This window comes from Antechinus flavipes, chromosome 5 (assembly GCF_016432865.1).
Source record: "Antechinus flavipes isolate AdamAnt ecotype Samford, QLD, Australia chromosome 5, AdamAnt_v2, whole genome shotgun sequence".
NCBI classification, from domain to species: Eukaryota; Metazoa; Chordata; class Mammalia; order Dasyuromorphia; family Dasyuridae; genus Antechinus; species Antechinus flavipes.
The window spans coordinates 2129182-2147670 of NC_067402.1; the positions used below are offsets into that span (position 1 = coordinate 2129182).

Genomic DNA, 18489 nt, shown 5'->3' on the forward strand with positions numbered 1-18489 from the left:
GGTCGAGGAAAAAAGAGTCCTGGGAAAGGCGCCACCCCCCCCACCCCCACCCCCTCCATGGCGGGAATAGGGAATTCTGAAATGCCCCCCCCCAGAGCCGCCTGCCCCTTCTCGTTGAGACGGGCTCTGTGGGGGGTCCCCGTGAGCCGGCTCCTGACGTTCGGGAAGCTCGGCCCGGGGTCACGGTGCTTTTTGTCCCGTCGCAGGGCCCGCCAGCCCATCTCGGCCCCTCTCTTCTCGTGTCCTGACAAAAACAAGGTGAACTTCATCCCCACCGGCTCCGCCTTCTGCCCCGTGAGGCTCCTGGGGCCTCTCCTGCCCGCCTCGGACCTGGTGCTCAAGAGCTCCCCGGGCTCCGGCCAGAGCCCGATTCTGAGCGCCCTGGCCGTCGAGCAGCTCTCGGCCCGGGTGGCCTTCTCCTCCCTGTCCGACGATCCCGGCGCCGTGGACGCGGTGGCGGAGGTCACGCTGCCGCCGCCGGCCGAGGAGCGGGCCTCGTCCCAGAGCTACGTGGCCATCTAAGGGGAGGGGGGTCCCAGCCCCGGGGGGCGGGAGCCCTTCTGGACCGCGGAGGACGAGCCCCGTGTCCTCGCCAGGGCCGGCCTGGACTTGAGCATTTCTTCTGTTTGCGAGCGGCCCGCCTGTCGCCCGCCCAGACCGGGGCGTGTCCCGCGGTCCCTTCCCAGCCCTCCCGCGCCCGAAAGTTGCCTGTCCCACGGAAGCTGTCTGGCCGCGCTGTGTCCCGGGGAGACGCCGCGCTCCGGGGGTTGTGACGCGCACGATGCCAAGGCCGCCGCGCCCTCCCTGGGCCTCGTTTCAGGTACTTCGGCCGAAGTCTAACTCAGGTAACTTGGAATGTAAATCTAAGGCGAGGACGGGGTCCCAGCGAGTCCCTCCCACGGACCCTCCCCCAGCCCATCCCCCTCTGTGGGAAGGACGCGCCGGAGGGGGAGCGGGCCGGGCGGCCGGAGCCCTGGGCCCCCGCGGGGCGCTCTGAGAGCCGGGGCTGCCGCGGGCGGGGGCGCCCCGGTGGGAGGGCCGGAAGGCAGGGATTTCCCCGGAAAGTCCCGCTCCCGGTCCGCAGGCTCCCGTGGCCTTCCCCTTGGGAAATCGCGCCCGCCTCTTCTGGCTGAAGGGAACAAGCTGCTTTCTCGCCTCCGCCCTCCCCGGCTTCACGGAGCGCAGCCACGCTCGGGCCGAGGCGCTTCCGTCCCTGGAGAGCGGATGTTCCGGGGGCGCTTCCCTAGTCTCGTGCCCCGTGTCTTTTGTCAGCGCGCGTTTCTGCCGGTCTCCTCCGCGGGGGGGTGTGAGGGAGGGGCCGCGGGGCCCGGGCTCTGGGGAAGCCGCGGGGTTTCCTTTGGCTCCTGGGAAGGAGGGAGGGGCCGCCTGCCTGTCACTCTCCAGGGAGGCTCCGCTCCCTAGCTCCCACCGACAGGGGCCGCCATCCCCCCGCGGTTATTCTGTCCGCCGGGAGAGCCTTTCACGGAGCAGGGACGGGACCCCCTTCTGCCATTTTTGGGGGGCTTTGGAATCATTTTTTCGGTAATGCTGTCAGGCCTCGAAGCAGGGAGGAAGGGCCGCTGGCGGTGTCCAGCGTCGGGGTGCCCGGGGCTGAGCTCCCCGAGATTGGGCGCCATCCCACGCCTCCCCTTTCCCGTGAGAAGCTAGCTAGTAGTCGTGCTGCCCGTTTGTCTAGTGCATCCGAAGGCTTGGACGTGCCGCGGGGGAGCTTCCGCCTGTCCCCGGGAGCTCCCGGGAAGCTGCGGGGCCGGGGGCGTTTCCGAGGTGTCTGGGTCTTGTCCGTTGAGTCCTCTGAAGCCCGGGGCCCCGAGGCCGGGCTTTCTTTACGTGAGGACAGATGTGGCTTTTGTTTTGTACTTTTCCAGTAGAGAAATCCCCGTGTCTTATTTAAATAAAGCTATTAGTAAAAAGGAGTCCTGTTGTCATGTGTGGGGTGTACTTGGGCTGGTGCTGTTTGGGGGTCACAGGGGGCGGGGCTGTTGGGGGTCACATGGGCTCGTGCTGTGTTTGGGGGTCACAGGGGGCGGGGCTATGTTGGGGGTCACATGGGGCAGGGATGTTTGGGGGTCACATGGGCGGGGCTTTGGGGGTCACATGGGGCAGGGATGTTTGGGGGTCACAGGGGGCGGGGCTTTGGGGGTCACATGGGCGGGGCTATGTTGGGGGTCCCATGGGATGGGGCTGTTTGGGGGTCACACGGGGGGCAGTGCATGTTCTCCCAGGGCCACGCTAAGGACCGAGGCCGCCTCTGGAGCCCAGTGACTTCCAGCGTGTATTCTCCTGGAATTCTCATTAGGTCCCACACTTGTTTCCCAAGAAAAGCCACCGGATGGACTGATGTTTCCCATTTCGAACCTGGTGCAAACTTGAGCGTGTCCTGTGAGAAGCGGAACTCCCGCCAGCCCTGATTTTCTATCCAGAAGATTTGAAGAAGTGGTTTTTCCTCGTATTTTCCCAATACATATAAAGATTTTTTTCAGCATTTGTTTTATAAGACTTTGTGTTGCAAGTTTTTCTCCCTCCTCTCCCTCCTCCCCAAGACAGTCAGCACTTTGTTGTAGGTTAAATATGTGCAATTCTTTTAAGCAATTTGCTTATTTGTCATGTACAAGAAAGATCAGACCAAAAGGGAAAAAAGGAGAAAGAAAAAAAGAACAAAAAAGTGGAAAGACACTGCTTCGATCCACATTCGGTCTCCATCGTTCTCTGGGTGCTGAAGACTCCACCCACGTCTATTGGAATCGCCTTGGATCATCGCGTTGTGGAAGAGAGCCACGTCCCTCAGAATTGAGCAACTTCTTGTTGCCGAGTACAATGATCTCCCGGCTCTGCCGCTTCCCTCACTTCCTGTGAGTCTCCCCAGGCCTCCCTGAAACCCTCCCGCTGTCGTTTCTTACAGAACAGTAATGTTCCACAGCATTCCCGGGCCAGAACTCGTGCAGCCGTTCTCCGGCCGATGGGCACCAGTCACTTTTCAGTCCTCGCCGCGAAGTTTTGCCCGCGAAGGCCCTTTTTTCTCTCTGTGACACCGAGCCAGCGGTGTCCGAGCAAGCTCGAGGGCCCTTGGGCCTAGTTTCAAATGGCTCTGCAGGAGTCGGATTATTTCACTCCCACAATGCTCAGGGTTCCAGTTTCCCGCATCCCTCCAGAATTTATCATTATCTGCAAGCAAAGTGTTCTTAACCTGAGGCAAAGCAGTCTCCGGGCGGTGCCGACCTGGCTGTTTCCTGGAGTGTTCCTTTACTATTTTACTGGGTTTAGAAAAAGAAAAGACAAAGCCTTTGCACTTGCAGGGGAAGGGTCCCAGGCCTCCCTCCCAGCAGTCCTGCTGCATGAAGGGCCCGAGGCTCCTGCCCGGACCCATCCACAAAGCTGGTGGGAGGCTGGCTCAGGGAGACGGGCACTGCTCCATTGTTGGGCCCAGAGATTCTGGAGAACCTTTGGAATGAGGCCGCAACAATCACTGTGGGCGCTGAGGCCAGCGGGGACATAGAACCCGGAGCCCCGAGGACCACCTCAGGCTCCTGGGGTGCCCGCCCCAAAGGGCGCAGTGCCTGAGCCACAGCTCGCAGATGGCAGTGCCCCCTGTGCCATGGGCGGCTGCCTTGGGGTGGGCCAGCAAAGGCTCCTTGTCACGGCCCGGCCTTCCAGGGGACCTAGGGGACAGCCTGGGCCAAGGAGGGGGGAGGCGGCAGCTTGTCGGGGTGATGCCCGCTGGAAAGGCTTCTGGGGACAGCCGGGAGCCCGGGTCAGGAACCTCGGGGGGAGAGGAGGAGCTGCCCTGCGAGAAGCCTCGGGGCGCCCACCCGAGCCTGTGTCCGGGAAGGTCGGCATTTGCAGCTGGATCAGCTCGAGCCTCTTGGTGGCGTTGGGGCCTCCAGGAAGCCCCCGCTGTGGCCACTGTCACCAGACTTCAGCGGGCACTTGGTGGTCAGCTGCGCACAGTAGGGCCCGGCTCTCTGTGGGCGCCAAGAGCGTGAATGAGCCGGTGTCTGGGGGCCGTGTGCAGAGAGTTGTCGGGCTCCCTGACGCTGCAGAGGGGCCGCGGGCACGGCCGAGGGTCCTTCTGGCCCTGCTGTTCTGGGTGCGCCCCAGGGCGGAGCCCCACCAAGCCGGCCGCCCACCTGTACAACGGCTCTCTTTGCAGGGCAGTTACCCGAAAATTCCTCCCTTGGTGGATCCTGGGTTCCGTTCCTCCTCGTTCCCTCAGCCGCCTCTCAGAGTCTTCCTGTCCATCCAGCGAGACCCTCCCCCCATACCCCAACTCCCCCCCCCACTCCACCTTTGGTTGCCCCTTCCAGAGATCCAAGGTGTGTGTAAGGGGGAGCACACGCAGGCGTTCGGGCTCAGTTTGGCCCCCAGCTGTGTGCCCAGGACTTGTGCCAGGGCTTTCTGCCTGTGCCCATGACCTCAGGTTGGTGACCAGCAGCAGCCAAGACGAGAACATCTCCCCCAGACTTGGTGTGGCCAGTTCAGAGCTCAGTCATAGCTGGTGAAGCACCCCCTTCCCTGGGAGCCCCAGACTTCTCTCCTGATTTCTTCTGAAACAAAGTAGTGTCTAGCGTGTGGAAAGCACCCAATGAATGCTTGCTCCCTTTTTCCTTCTTTCCCTCCTTTCCTTCCTCTTTCTTTCCCTCCCTTCCCTCCTTCTCTCCCTCCCTCCCTCCTTCTCTTCTCTCCCTCCCTCCCTTCCTTCCCTCACTAGCCCTGACCAAGTATATTAGAAATCTGCACTGAACCCACTGCAATTTCAAGACTGCCCAGGGATGATTTTTTTTTTAAACATTTTTTACATCTTCATTTCTCCAGAGAAATGCCCCCCTTCCCCATGCAGACAGCCGTCCCCTGCAGCAAAAAGGAGAAAACCGAGGGTTTATTTGCGCTGTGTCCCCACCCCACAGTCCCCTGGCTCTAAAGGGCTCCGGGAGGGGAGGCCTGGGCTTGGTTCTCACCGCGGCCCCCGGCGCCCATTCGGCCCTCGCTGTTCCCCTTCTTTTGCTCCCACGAAAACCTAAGCGCTTCCCTCGGGGTCCCAGCAGGGGGCGCCCTCGCTGGCCGCCCCAGAGAGATCGGCCCAGGGCTGCTCTCTCCCCAACACCCCCGTCCCCTTGCCCAAAGCCCGGGAGAGCGCGAGTCCGGCTGCTTCGCCCGGCTGCGGGAAGAGCTGGCCCTGAGCCCGGCCCGAGCCTCCCTGCCCGGGGCAAACAGATGGCAGCGCTCCCTCCCAGGCCCTGCGCCTTCCCAGCGCTCCCTCCTCGCAGCCCGAAGCGAGGCGGCCGTTGGCCCGTGAGCCAGGGCCGGGCCCCCCAAGGCCACCGCGGGAGCAGCGAGAGGCCTCTGGCCCCGACCCCCCTCCGCCAGCCTGGTCTCCTCAGTGAGGGTGACGGAGCCCGAGCCCCCCGCGGCATCGGCCACTGGCAAAAGCACCGGGACCGGGGAGGAAATGTCTGCCCGGAACCAGCAAACGTGGGCGGGGCCGCTGAGGGCGGGGCGAGGGTGGGAAAGGCGGGGAAAGGCAGCGCCAGCCCCTGAGGGCGACCATCCACCGGGAGGGGGCGGAGAGACTTGTACAAAGAGAGCTCCACGTGGGACAGACAGGAAGTGGGGGGGGCTTCCTAGAGAAGGGGCGGGGAAGGAAGGAAGGGAGCCCACTAGGGGGCATCGCCCGGAGTCAGGAAGCCGCCCCTGCCTGAGTGCAGTCCGGCCTCGGGCACTTCCTGGCTGGGTGACCCTTTTGCCTCAGTGCGCTGGAGCAGGAAGGGGGCCCCATAGGGGAGCCGGGAGGGCTTTGGGGAGGTTAAGAATGACGTCACTGGCCTTTCTACATTGTTTTGTGGGTCAGGTTTACATCCGGTGTCCCCCGGAAGCCTCGGAGCACCTGGCCAGCTTCTCCGACGGCTGCCGGGCACGATGTGGGAACATTTCCCGTGTGTTTGTCTCGGGCCGGGAATGAGTGGGAGAGGCAAGGGGACGGCGTCACCGGGAACCCCACGCTTGCTTCCTTTTGGGGGTCCTGCCAAGAAGTGAGGCCACGGGACTGCAGGGGGCACCTCTCCTCCAGCCTTCGGAGACCACCAGCCTGACCCCCCTCTCTTCCCTCCCCCAGGAAACATCATCCTTTAAGGATTTGCTTCAATAAACCCCGTGTTTTTCTAAGGCCCCGTGGGAGGGGCCGGAACCTCACTGGAGCGTGCTCGGAGGGCGGCAGCCCGTGGGCCCCAGGGCTCGAACCAAGACCACCCTCGAAGGCAGAGCGCCTTTCTTGGGAACACGTGGCTCTGGGTGGGGCCCCTTGACTTCGTCACCCCGCCCCCACCTCCCCTTCCTTCCCCGTCCTCCTCCTCCCCCGTCCTCCTCCCCCTCTGTCCTCCCACTGAAGCCCAGGGGACGCTCCGCTCCTGCCCTCCTGGGGTCACGGCTGCGCCACTCCACGGGTGCCCGCGGAGCTCCTTGGCCACAAGCCCCGCCCCCGGCCCGCCTCCCGTCCGGAGCCACCCCCTCGCCTCCGCCTTTGCTCGCGAGGCGCCGGAGCTGGGAAGGGCCCTGCACGTCCGGGAAGTTCCCGCTGTCCGTGACCCAGCTCTCCGTGATGTGTGCCCCGCCCCCCCTCCTCTCCCAACCTAAGCCCTCGGGCCTGAGCTCCGCGCCCCAGTGCTAAGCCCGGGACGGGCAGAGAGGGCGCAGCGGAGAGAAGTGTGTGTGTGTGGGGGGGGGGCGGATGTGGGGGGGGGGGGTGTTGGGCGCTGGGACCTGAGTGTCACCGGGGACCATGGCTAGCGGCTCCTGGGCGGAGGCAGTGCCCCGGCCGCCCGCGGGAGGACGCAATGCGGCCGCCGGTCAGCACCCTGGTCAGCGCCGCCCCCTCACCGCTGGGCTCCGGGAGTGGCGGGCCCTGGAAGTGGCGCGGGCTGCTGCGGCCCCCGAGGGGACCCCCCCCTTGTCCCCGCCATAAAGAGGAGGGTCCCCCTTTGTGTCTCCGCCTGGCATTGGGGCAGGACCCCGCGGCCTAGCAGCCCTGGCGCCCCCTCTCGGGCAATAATACTAACCACGGCCTCGGTGCTTTCCAGGCAGGAGGCGGCGGGGAAGGGAAGTGCCCGGGGCCGCACCCAGGCGGCGCCTCCGGTCTCCCCGCTCCCCGGATCTCCCCGCGTCTCCCCGCTCCCCGGATCTCCCCGCTCCCCGGATCTCCCCGCGTCTCCCCGCCCCCCGCGTTTCCCCGGATCTCCCCGCGTCTCCCCGCTCCCCGGATCTCCCCGCTCCCCGCTCCCCGGATCCCCCCGCGTCTCCCCGCTCCCCGGATCCCCCCGCGTCTCCCTGCTCCCCGGATCTCCCCGCTCCCCGGATCTCCCCGGTCCCCGCTCCCCGGATCCCCCCGCGTCTCCCCGCTCCCCGGATCCCCCCGCGTCTCCCCGTTCCCCGGATCTCCCCGGTCCCCGCATCCCCCCGCGTCTCCCCGCTCCCCGGATCTCCCCGCGTCTCCCCGCTCCGCGGCTCCCCGAGGCCCACATGAAACACCGGCACCCGGCAATAGCAATATAAACGGGGCTTCTCAGCCTCCCCTTTTATTGTCACGGCACAGACACGACCCCGCGGGAGGCGCTCTGGCCGCGCGGCGGCGGCAGTGGCGGCGGGGCCCGCCCGGTCCTGCCTGGGCACTCAGGCATTGAGCAGCTCGTGCTCCTTGTCCGTCTTCCCGACGGCGTCGGGGTTGGACAGCGGGTCCAGGTCGGCGAAGAGGCTGAACCAGGCCGTCAGATCTCGGGCGTTCTTCTCGGGCTCTGGGAGAGGGAGAGGCGCATTGGCCGCGGCCGGCCCAGGGATCCCCCCCCCAGCCCTCCCCGCCCACCTCCAGCCAGGCCCTCCCTTCCTCCTGCCCTCCCGCTGCCCCAAGCCCTGCCCTCTCCCAGTGTCCTCGCTCTGGGGAAGGTAACTGCCATTAGAGGAAGAAACTGAGCTCAGGCGTCCCGGCTGCTAAGTGCCCTTCAGAAGGGGCACTGGGTCATCCAGTCGGGGCTGGAAGGGACCGGGGTGGGGGGCTCTGACTCAAGCCTGAGGGCCCTTGCTGGGGTTGGGGGGAGCTAAGTCCTGGATGGCCAGGGTAAGACAGCACTGGGGTCACTGAGTGGGCGGGAAGGTCAGAGGGCGCAGTCACCCCCGCGGACTCACCTTTCACAGGGGCCAAGCTGCTGCTCTGGCTCGTGGGCTTAGGGGTCCCGGCTGCCTTCCAGATGGACGGAGGGCCTCCTGGGCTCTCTCTCCAGCCTGAAATCCCACAAAGGCCCTGCGTTGGGCCGGGCCGCGGGGGTCTGCCTCGCTCCGGACCCTCCCTTTCCTCAGCCCCCTCTCCTAAGGGGGAGAGGAAGCGGCCAGCGGCTTCCCGGGCAGGAGGCTCCTTGTTGCCCTAGAGCCGCACTCAGCACTTCCCAACCCCCAACCCTCGGTCTTGTGGCTCAGCAGCCCCCTTCACATCGGGGGAAACTCTCTGCCCTTCCCTGGCTTCCTCCAGCCTGACTCTCCAAGGGAGGCTTCCCCTCTGAGATGATCGTGTTCTCCCTCTTCCCAGGGGCTTTGGGTCTCCCCCATTAAAAGTGAGCTCCTGAGAGCAAGGACAAGGGTCCTGCCTTTGCACCCCCAGGGCTTAGCCTGGAGTCTGGCACAAAGTCGGTGCCAAATAAATGCCCACTGACTTGACCCCCGGCTTTTCTTGCTCTGTCTGACTGCCTTCCCAGCCCTGGCCAGCCCTGGGCTTTCCCTGCTGCTTCCCCTCGGGGCAAGGGCCTGGCTGCCCTGTCGGTTCCACAGCCTTAGCTTAGAGCTGATGGGGGAGAAAACCTCGAGGAACATTTTAAATCTAACGCCCGGAAAGCGATTCCGATTCTTGTGGCCGGGGCCGTGGGGAGGAGCCTGGGGCTCCTGGGTCCCCAAAGGCAGCTGGGACACTGACCTTGCAGGGATGACTGCAAGTCATGCATATTCTTGTCCAGGAGCTGGGAAGGGAGGAAACTGGAGGCCGCGGGGGGCCCGGGCTCCGGCTCTCCCGGTGCCGACGTGGCCGTGGGCTCGGGGGTCTGCTGATCCCCAAAGACGGCCGTCCACTCTTTGCTGAAGTCCCCCTCGTCCAGGGACGACGCGTTGAGGATCTCGTTGAGCAGCTGCATGTCGTCCTTCTCGGTCACTTCGGACTCTGAGGCGCCTGCAAAGGAGCCGACAGACACTTGGTCCTTCCCGCTCCAGCCTCCCCGCCTCTGCGCAGGATCCTCCCGATGCCGAGGCAGCCCTCCGCCCACCGGGCCCGCCACAGGGCGTAAGGAGCCCCCGCTGCCTCTGCCCACGGCTCCTGCTGTCGCCCCCCACGACCAGATGGAAGAAGGGGACGCCACGTCCTCCCTGCTCGCTGCTCCTTCAGCCTGCCTCCCTGTGACGGGGCCCTTCGGCCACGCTGCGTCCGCAGCTGGACACAGGCCGCAGGCGTGCGCCGACGGGCCGAAGTCCGGCAGGACCCCCAGCTCTTCTGGTGGGCGTCACACAGCGACAACTGGCTGCCCACGGCTGCCGAACAAGACGTGCGTCCGGAGGGCGGGGGCACCTGTGCCAACTGCCTGCCCTCGTGGGGTCCTACCACCCCAGGAAGGTCATGGTGGCCTCTGGGGAGTGGGAGCAGCACAAGTGCCCCACGGGAAAAGCTGCTGAGCCCCCCTGCAGAGGCCGGCTGGGACCCTCGCCCTCTGCCCATGGACCACAGGCAGGCACCTCTGGGGAGGAGGCCAAGAGACGCCTTTCTGTCCTGGCCTCGGAGCCCGCCTCGGGGCCCCTGGCAGAGCTGAGGGGTCTGCCACACGCCACAGAGCAAGCCTAGCCCCGGGCGCTGAAGGTGGCTTTGTCGGGAGCCGAGCGTCCTCCTTATCCCCATTTTACCGAGGAGGACTCAGAGACTCCTGCAGCCCGGGCAGTGGGGGGCGGGGGCCTGGGCGCAGAGGGGGAGGGGCAGGCCCTGAGCGGGGCGTGTGATCTCTGGGAGAACTGAGGTCACCATGGGATCCCTCGCCTCCGTCCTTCTGGAGGAAGGACCACGCCCTGGTCACCGGCGCCCGGCCGTTAGACACTCGGACGCGAGGTGACGCGAGGAGGCGGCAGCCCAGAGAGCCCCTCACCCCACAGGCTGGAGCAGGGCGCCCCCGGCCTCCCTGGCCTCCCACCCGCAGCCCAGCGCGGCGCCCAGATGGGGCAGGGTGAGGGGTGTCCTGAAGGGACAGGGTGAGGGGTGCCCCAAAGGGGCAGGGCAGGGGGCGCATCGTGGTGCCCAGAAGGGCAGGGCAGGGGGTGCATTGTGGCGCCCCAAAGGGGCAGGGCAGGGGGCGCATCGTGGTGCCCAGAAGGGCAGGGCGGGGGGCGCATCGTGGTGCCCAGAAGGGCAGGGTGGGGGGCGCATCATGGCGCCCAGAAGGGCAGGGCAGGGGGCGCATCGTGGCGCCCCAAAGGGGCAGGGCGGGGGGCACATCGTGGTGCCCTGAAGGGGCAGGGCGGGGGGCGCATCGTGGTGCCCAGAAGGGCAGGGCGGGGGGTGCATCATGGTGCCCAGAAGGGCAGGGCAGGGGGCACATCGTGGCGCCCCAAAGGGGCAGGGCGGGGGGCACATCGTGGTGCCCTGAAGGGGCAGGGTGGGGGGCACATCGTGGTGCCCAGAAGGGCAGGGCGGGGGGCACATCGTGGCGCCCCAAAGGGGCAGGGTGGGGGGCGCAGTGCCTCTGAAGGACCTGACCACGGACGGCCTGAGCTTGGCAGCCCGTGCCGGAGAACTTCAGGGACCGCCCGCACCTACGGAGGGATGGCCCAGAGGCAGGGAAGCCCTCCAGATGGTCCCTGGTCAGGCCCCCCGGGGCCTCACTGACCTTTCTCAGCCCCCCAAAGCAGGGCCCGGCTTGGGGAGGCAGGGCCCAGAGCCGGGAGGACCCCTGGGCCGGCCGTCTCCGACCTCCCCCAGCTCAGGTCACGGGCACTGATAAAGCCCCCCCAAAAGGCCACTCTGTGCCGCCGTGTGTCCCCCACCGGGGCAGCGCCGCCTCTCACCTGTGTCCGCGGGCTTCAGGTCCAGCAGCTCCTCGATGGCTCCTTGGGGGGAGGAGAGACAGAAGCCGTTAGCCCCGATTCCCGAGGGGCCTCCGCCCAGCGCCACAACCGGAGCCCGGCCCTTACTCACGACTGCCGGAGCACTGGAGGTGGTCGCACTGCCCTTCCAGGGTGGAGAAGCCGTCCTTCCCGTCCTCGGCTGGAATGGGAACGAGAGAGCTGCTCAGTGCCGCGCAGCGGCCTCCCGGGGGCGCCCGCTGCTTCGTGGGGGGCCTCCCTCCTCGTGCCCAGTGCCCGCAGACACTGCCCAGAGAGGACGCCCAAACCTCCGGGAGCACGGCCTGGGTTAGCCTGGGGGGGCCACACAGCGGGCAGCTGGCGGGATCTCTTTTTGGGGCACAGCCCGGCCTTAGGAAGGGAGCCCCCGGGGAAGAAGCCCCGAAACCCGGGCAGGTGTAGAGATGGGCCCGGCAGACACTGGACAAAACTGGCAAAAAGGTGCTGTCGTCAGCTGCCAATCCAGGCAATGGCGAGGACGCCAGGCCCATGTTCCAGGCTCTGCCCTAGGCACCAGGTCTCAACACAATTACAGCAACCTCTGCCCCCATGGGGCTGGGCCTGGAGGGACCTCCCAGGTCCCTTGGGGTGGTGGGGTGGGCCAGCTCTCATGGGGTGACCCGGGCTCTGAGGGTGGCCCAGGCTCTCCCGGGGTGGCCCAGGCTCTGAGGGTGGCCCGGGCTCTGAGGGTGATCCGGGCTCTGAGGGTGGCCCAGGCTCTCCCGGGGTGACCCAGGCTCTCTCAGGGAGGCCCAGGCCCTCGGATCCCTGTCCTGCATCTTCCAGGCATGGGGGGACCCAGCAGCCCGGAGCAGTGGCCGCCCCAATCCCACCACGGGAAGGAAGCTCTGGAGGGCTCCGGGGGAACCGAGGCCCGAGGCCGCGCAGGCAAGAGGCAGAAGCAGGCTTTAGACTCCTGCCCCAGCTCCCCCAAGGGGAGCCAAAAGGAGGGGAGGAAGAGGGGGAGGAGGGGCCAGGAGAACAGGGGCCACGGGCTGCTTCAGGAAGGATCCCCAGGGCACACCCGGGGCGCTCCTGGGAAGGCTTTTTGGGCTCCGGGCTGTGGCTCCTCTGACCTCCAGAGCAGGGTCCCCCTTCCCAGGACCCCCCACTCTCCTTTGACTTTTGAAAACTCCAAGCCTGAGAGCCCCAAAATCCAAGGCAGGGAGAGAGCGGCCGTGTCCCTGAGGGGGAAAGGAAGGCAGAACTTACTCAGGAAAGCGGATTTCTGGTCAGGGTTCTCCACGTCCAGCGATATCAGCCTGCGAGGGAACACAAAACCGGCTCAGTCTGCGCGGACCTGGGGAGCATCTCTTATTAAGCACCTGCTGCATGCGCCTCCCAGCCTCCATCCCAGAAATCATCCCTCCGCCGGGGCCGGTTCCCTCGGTCTGGGAAAGAGGAGGCAAGGAAAGGCCCGGTGGAGGACAGACCCCCCCCACCAGTAGCATGGAAGAAGGCCCGGCGGAGGACCCCCAATACCACGGAAGCCCCGGAGGCCAGGGACTGCTTCCCAGCTGGGGCCGAGGCTCGGCCTCCACTCACGAGTCTGCCTGCTGGGACTCCTCGCTCTCCGAGCTTTCCTGCTGGGCTTCTTCCTTCTTTTCTGCGTTTTCGATGAGCTTGTTTACGGGGTCCTGTAGGCTCTGAATCCCGATCCGGACCCAGGAAAAGGGGAAACACAGAGAGGTCAGAGCGCCCCGCCCGAGCCCGCAGGGCACCCGGCATTGAGCCGGACTCAAGGGGGCAGCTCTGCCCTGGGGGCCCCAATGCCCGCAGGGCTCGGAAAGGCATCAGGCTGGGGAGTCCGGACCGCCCTTAGTCATTATGAACACCGGACACGACACTGCCCGGGCCTGAGACTCGGGATCCTCACACAGTCGGGAGCCTCTGAGCTCCCTCCCCACTCCTCCGACGGGCGATAGTGTGATGGTGGGAGCGGTCGCTGTGCCCCAGATGGACAGAGTCCCGGGGAGGTGGGGGGGAAAGGGGGGCACGTGACCCGGGTGCGCCAGGGGGGCTGGGGGTGCCGAGCCGCAGCAGGAGGGCTAAGCGAATGGGAGCGTGGGCCAGGCCTCCGGTGGGGGGCTAACACTTCCCAGCGCCCGCGGTTCTGGGATCGGGGTTCAGGCAGCCGTGGGCCCCGAGCGAGAGCCTGTGCAGCTTCGGCCAAAATGAGGGACGGGCCCCGCGTCCTTACCTTCAGCATAGTGAACTCGTAGGGCTGGTAGCCTTTGAAACTCTCGTGGATGGCGGCCATAGTGTGGGAGGTTTTCTCCCAGAAGTGAAGCAAGGTGGTCTGCAAAGAGAGAGTCTGAGAACGGCCAAAGCCAGGGCTCTCCGGCTCGGCCAGCGCCAGCTTTCGGGCTTGCTGGATTCGTGCCGAGGGATGCCCCCAGCTCGGTCTGCCCGAACCCTTGGCTTGAGCCCGGCCGAGGGGAGCCAGCCCACTTTGGGACGGTCCCTGCGGTCAGTCTGGCGCCGCCGGGTCTCCCCCACTCTTCTCCTGGCCAGCCCCGCCCCCGCCCCGTCCCCCGCCCCAGCGTCCGCGAGCTACCTGATACGTTGTGAGAATGTGGGACAGGAGGTTACACCTGCTGGCTCCAAGGAGGTCCACTTTTTGACAGACGTCGTTCTTGAGCTGGTCGAAGTTGAGCTTGGCGTGGCGCACTTGGGCTTGGACCTGGAAGGTTCACAGGAGACGTTCTTCCCGAACGTGACCGATACAGAAGCAGTCTTTGAGGAGTGTACGAGTGTAACTTCCATAAACTGCTTATCCCCGCGGGGAAAGGGAGGCGAGGGAGGGACGGGGAAAATATTAGCTCGAAATTTCTTTAAAAATGAATGGTGAAGGGGCAGCTGGATGGCGCGGGGGACAGAGCACTGGCCCTGGAGGCGGGAGGAGCCGAGTTCAAATCTGGCCTCAGACCGCTCACGAGTGTGTGCTCCTGGGCAAGTCACTCAACCCCAGTTGTCTCTCAAATAAAAAAGAACATCAAAAATTTTCTTTACATGTCCCTGGGAAAAAATAGGATACGCAATACTCCGAGCAAATTAAGTATTCCTAGTTCCTTTTATCTGATTGTCCTATGGCACGGACATCACGCCCTCCGCCTTCTCCCTTCACTCCTTAGTGTTTTCTAAAATTCAGAGTCCGGAAGGGGGTGTAATACCTCAGTTCTCCTGCCCCACAAAAGGTTCAATATCCACAATCCAATAACCCAACTCGAATAAAGAGATACTTGTTAAATGTCCACCATATTGTTATAGGAAAGAAACAGAGGCAGGGAGAGAGTGGGGGGTGGGAGAAGACAGCTGAGGTCTCCAGGTCGAAGAGGAGGGAGGTTCATGGTTCCAGTAGAAGGAGGACCCCAGGCCTAGCTTCTGTCAGAAGTCCTCACCAACAGATATCGTGCCGTGGAGGGAGCCGGAGGTTCGGGACCGACGGCAAGGATTGGGGAGTGGACCAGCCGCGTCCGGCCGCGGACCAGCAGAAGCTCCGGCCGCTCACCACCGTCAGTGCCATTTTCCAGTCTTTGAAAAATGGGATTTTTCTTCCAGCTGCTCTTGCTTATTGTTTAGGTCCCGACTTACCGAACTCCCCTGCTGACGCCCGACTCCTGACTTCGAGCCTGGGGCGGACTGAGGAAGATGCTACGTCCCCATTCAGAGGGACGGCCAGGAGCCATCCCGTCCACAAGTCAGGTCCCCTCAGGAGGAACCGGCCGTCCCGCCTGGCCCAAGTCACGGCTTCACTTCAGTCTTTAACTTTTGAAAAGATTTTGTGACTTCTCCATTTCTTCTGGAAGTTGCTCAAATGAGCAGAAGAATTCACAAGACTGAGGGAGGAACCCCCCGCCCCTCCCCCCCATGCAAGGTGCGCGTCAGGAAGAGACGACGCCACATCGGCCACCGTTAACACCCGCCTGCTTTTTGAGCTAGAACTCTGTAGAGAAGGGAACCTTAGCAACTTACTTCTAAATGCCAGGTTGACGGGACCTTTGTGTGACCTGAGCTCGGAGGAAGACACCAAGCTAACCTACTTTAATGTATACAAATCATTCACTCAATCCAAGTCAATTCACAGTGATTAAGGACCGACTGTATACAAGGCACTGCATTGGTCACTGAGGAGAGAGTCGTAGCAAATGGTTTCAATGTGGCCGACGGCAAAGAAAGCCTACCCCCGGCCACCCGTTAAAACTGACATCCTGGAGAATTGTGATGGAGTGGTGAGCCCACGATCCATGGGAGACAAAAATCCACTCCACGGCTTCGCATCCCATTCACGGATGTACAGAGCACGAGCAGTAAACTAAAACTGCCTAGAGCCCCAACGGGTGCAAACACATTTTGACTACTTAGGGATGAGCCACGAGCGTGGGATGAGGTTCCTGCCAGGAGAATGACCCGGGATGGGTCACGCTCATTTACTAGCCTGGACCGGATCGGACCCGATTAGTGTCTGGACCTGACCTGCACTGAGAGCCCAGCTTTGCTTCTGTGGAAGACCCCAAGAATGACCAACTGCTCCTATGACATTCGCTGCCCAGAGCTCAGCTCCGAAGTACTGCTGGGAGCCGATGTGGGAGGGCTAGGAGCGGTGTGGGAGGGCTAGGAGCGGTGTGGGAGGGCTGGGAGCCGGTGTGGGAGGGTTGGGAGCCTGGGTGAGAGGCTGGAAGCCAATGTGGGAGGGCTGGAAGCCGGTGTGGGAGGGTTGGGAGCCTGGGTGAGAGGCTGGAAGCCAATGTGGGAGGGCTGGAAGCCGGTGTGGGAGGGCTGAGAGCCAGTATGGAAGGGTTGGGAGCCTGGGTGAGAGGCTGGGAGCCGATGTGGGAGGGCTGGAAGCCGGTGTGGGAGGGCTGGGAGCCAGTATGGAAGGGTTGGGAGCCTGGGTGAGAGGCTGAGAGCTGGTGTGGGAGGGCTGGGAGCTGGTGTGGGAGGGCTGGGAGCCAGTATGGAAGGGTTGGGAGCCTGGGTGAGAGGCTGGAAGCCGATGTGAGAGGGCGTGCATGGAAGCACTTCAGTCTCGTGGGAGGCTTCAGCACTTCAGAGAGCCATGGCTGACTTACATTGTCCTTGGTCCATTTGGGTTACACAACAGCTCTGAGGGGCAGGTGCCACGATGGTCCCCCTTTAGCAGAAGAGGGCACTGAGGCTCAGCATGGCGGTGGGGCTTTGGATTCTCCTGGTTGGTGACGACTTGAACCCAGGAGTCCCTGGATCCCACCAGCCCTACACTCTCCTGGGCGCAGCCTTCTCGCTTAACCCAAGCGCAGCAGCATGTGAGAACCTCGCCATGCATGTACACTCTAAGTGACATTCAGAACCAGGTCCGGGTGACGCTCTGCAGACTCGGGGTGGCCCACCATTGGTAAAGTTTGCCTTAGGACCCTTCTGCCCAATGGGACACGTTGCAGGCCAGCTGCTGTGGAGGCTCTTGGGGGAAAGTATCCCCAGTGCATCCACCTCGGTGTCTGAGAGAGTGGATAAACATATAACATGTATCACCTATGAATACGGCAGACTCGGCGCTGTCCAGGGTGCTCTGGTATATATGGTAGCTACCGTCCCTTCACATTTTCAATCTATGGACGAAGGGACAACTGCACTCACTCCCAGTCCTCCAAGATGTCAGAGTTTCCTCTCTCAGGACAGAGAAAGTTCTGGAGAACCGGGCAGCCCATCCTCAGCCGTCTCCTCCCATGGAAGCTCCCAGTCAGCTTCCGGAACCAATGCTTTCCTCCAGTCACATCATCTCTATGAACTACAGAGCCTGCCTGCCTCTGCTCAGCCATGCTCAACTCAAGGCTTCTCAGTCCATTTTTTTGTTCTGTGCTCTTCTGATTTCTGAGGTCTTGGATTCTTTTTTGGAATAGTATTTGATTTTTCCAAATAACATGCAAGGAGAGTTTTCAACATTCACTTCTGCAAAACCTTATGTTCCAAATTTTTCTCCCTCTCTCTCCCTCCCCAGGCAAGGAATCCAATATAGGTTAAACATGTGCAATTCTTTTAAACGTATTTTCATTTTTAGCATGCTGGGAAAAACCACAAGAAAGAAAAAAACAGCAAACAAAAAGTTGAAAAACTATGCCTTGATCCACAATCAGTCTCTACAGTTCTCTCTGCATGTGAATGACACTTTCCATCACAAATCTATTGGGATTATGGAGAAAAGCCAAGTTCATCACAGTGGATCATCACGTATTCTTGTTGCCATGTACAACTCCTGGTTCTGCTCATTTCACTCGGCATCAGTTCCTGTCAGTCTCCTCAGGCCTCTCTGAAATCCTCCTGCTGATTGTTTCTTACAGAATAATATTCTATGACATTCCTGTACCATCACTTATTCATCCACTTTACAAATCATGGGCAGCCACTCAGTTTCCAGATCCTCGCCACTCGCTGCCACAAATATTTTTGCGCACATGAGTGTTGAGGTCTTAAGATTCTTGAAGAAGCTTCTGTCATTAGCTCCCTTGTGTCTTCTCAAGTTGCTGGCCTTTTATGTCTCAAACTAGGGGCTCCATCATGTGTAATGACCCATATAACTTAGTGTTGAGAAACCTCGAATCCAATTTTATCAGATACAAATACTCAATTTAGCTCTTCTCAGAAATACAGCGATCCAAGTCGATTCCAATAGACTTGGGATGGAAAATGTTATTTGCATCCAGATAAATAACTATGGAAACTATGTAAATGGAAGCATAACAATTTCTTCTTTTTTCCTTCTTTCTTGTGGTTTGATTTTTTTGCAACATGACTAATATGGAAATGTTTAAAATGATTGTACATTTATAATTTATCAGATTGCTGTCTTGAAGAGGTAAGGGAGGAAGGAAAAAATACTGGAACTGAAAATCCTACAAAAACCCTACAAAAACCCTACAAAAAAATCCTACAAAGCTACTTTTACATGTAACTAGAAAAAATGAAATACTATTAAGTGGAAAAAACTTTAATTTCCTTTCATTCCATTTCTCTCAGAGCTATTCTTCTTAGGCTTCCTTTCTAATTGTGTGCACTACGCGCGCGCGCTTGTGTGTAAGTATATATATTTTGTCTCTTAAAATATTCACATAAAAAGAGTTATTTTACAGGCTTATTATCTGACACTCCTCTCATCAATTTGTTTCTGCAAGGCAACATCTGAGCAGGGGAGAAATGAAGGCAATCATGGGAGGATGTCACCCTTAATCAATAAAGGGAATTGCCCCAGCAAATTGAAAGTTCGGAGCCTCCCACAGCATTTCCACTGATATTTTAATTTCCATTTGGGACAAATGAGCACTGTGTCTTCACGAAGCAGGAACAGAATCCAGGCTCTTCATAGGGTAG

The 18489-nt window shown here is 62.0% G+C and overlaps 2 protein-coding genes across 4 annotated transcripts in view; one reads left to right on the top strand and one right to left on the bottom strand.

Moving 5' to 3' along the window:
• Positions 1-1934, top strand: part of GLCCI1 (glucocorticoid induced 1) — a 37389-nt gene extending 35455 nt beyond the window's left edge. For both annotated transcript variants that reach the window (XM_051963577.1, XM_051963578.1), the window contains exon 8: positions 207-1934. In XM_051963577.1, the coding sequence (XP_051819537.1) occupies positions 207-522 (316 nt within the window). In that variant the 3' untranslated portion in view covers positions 523-1934. The remainder of the gene's footprint in view (positions 1-206) is intronic.
• Positions 1935-7549: 5615 nt separating this feature from the next.
• The window catches only part of ICA1 (islet cell autoantigen 1), a 33881-nt gene continuing 22941 nt past the window's right edge, over positions 7550-18489 (bottom strand). For both annotated transcript variants that reach the window (XM_052000446.1, XM_052000445.1), the window contains exons 7-15: positions 13703-13828; positions 13346-13444; positions 12691-12791; positions 12358-12407; positions 11219-11287; positions 11089-11130; positions 8966-9214; positions 8188-8283; positions 7550-7799 (exon numbers count right to left, since the gene is read on the bottom strand). In XM_052000446.1, coding sequence (XP_051856406.1) covers positions 7678-7799; positions 8188-8283; positions 8966-9214; positions 11089-11130; positions 11219-11287; positions 12358-12407; positions 12691-12791; positions 13346-13444; positions 13703-13828 — 954 coding nt within the window. In that variant the 3' untranslated portion in view covers positions 7550-7677. The remainder of the gene's footprint in view (positions 7800-8187; positions 8284-8965; positions 9215-11088; positions 11131-11218; positions 11288-12357; positions 12408-12690; positions 12792-13345; positions 13445-13702; positions 13829-18489) is intronic.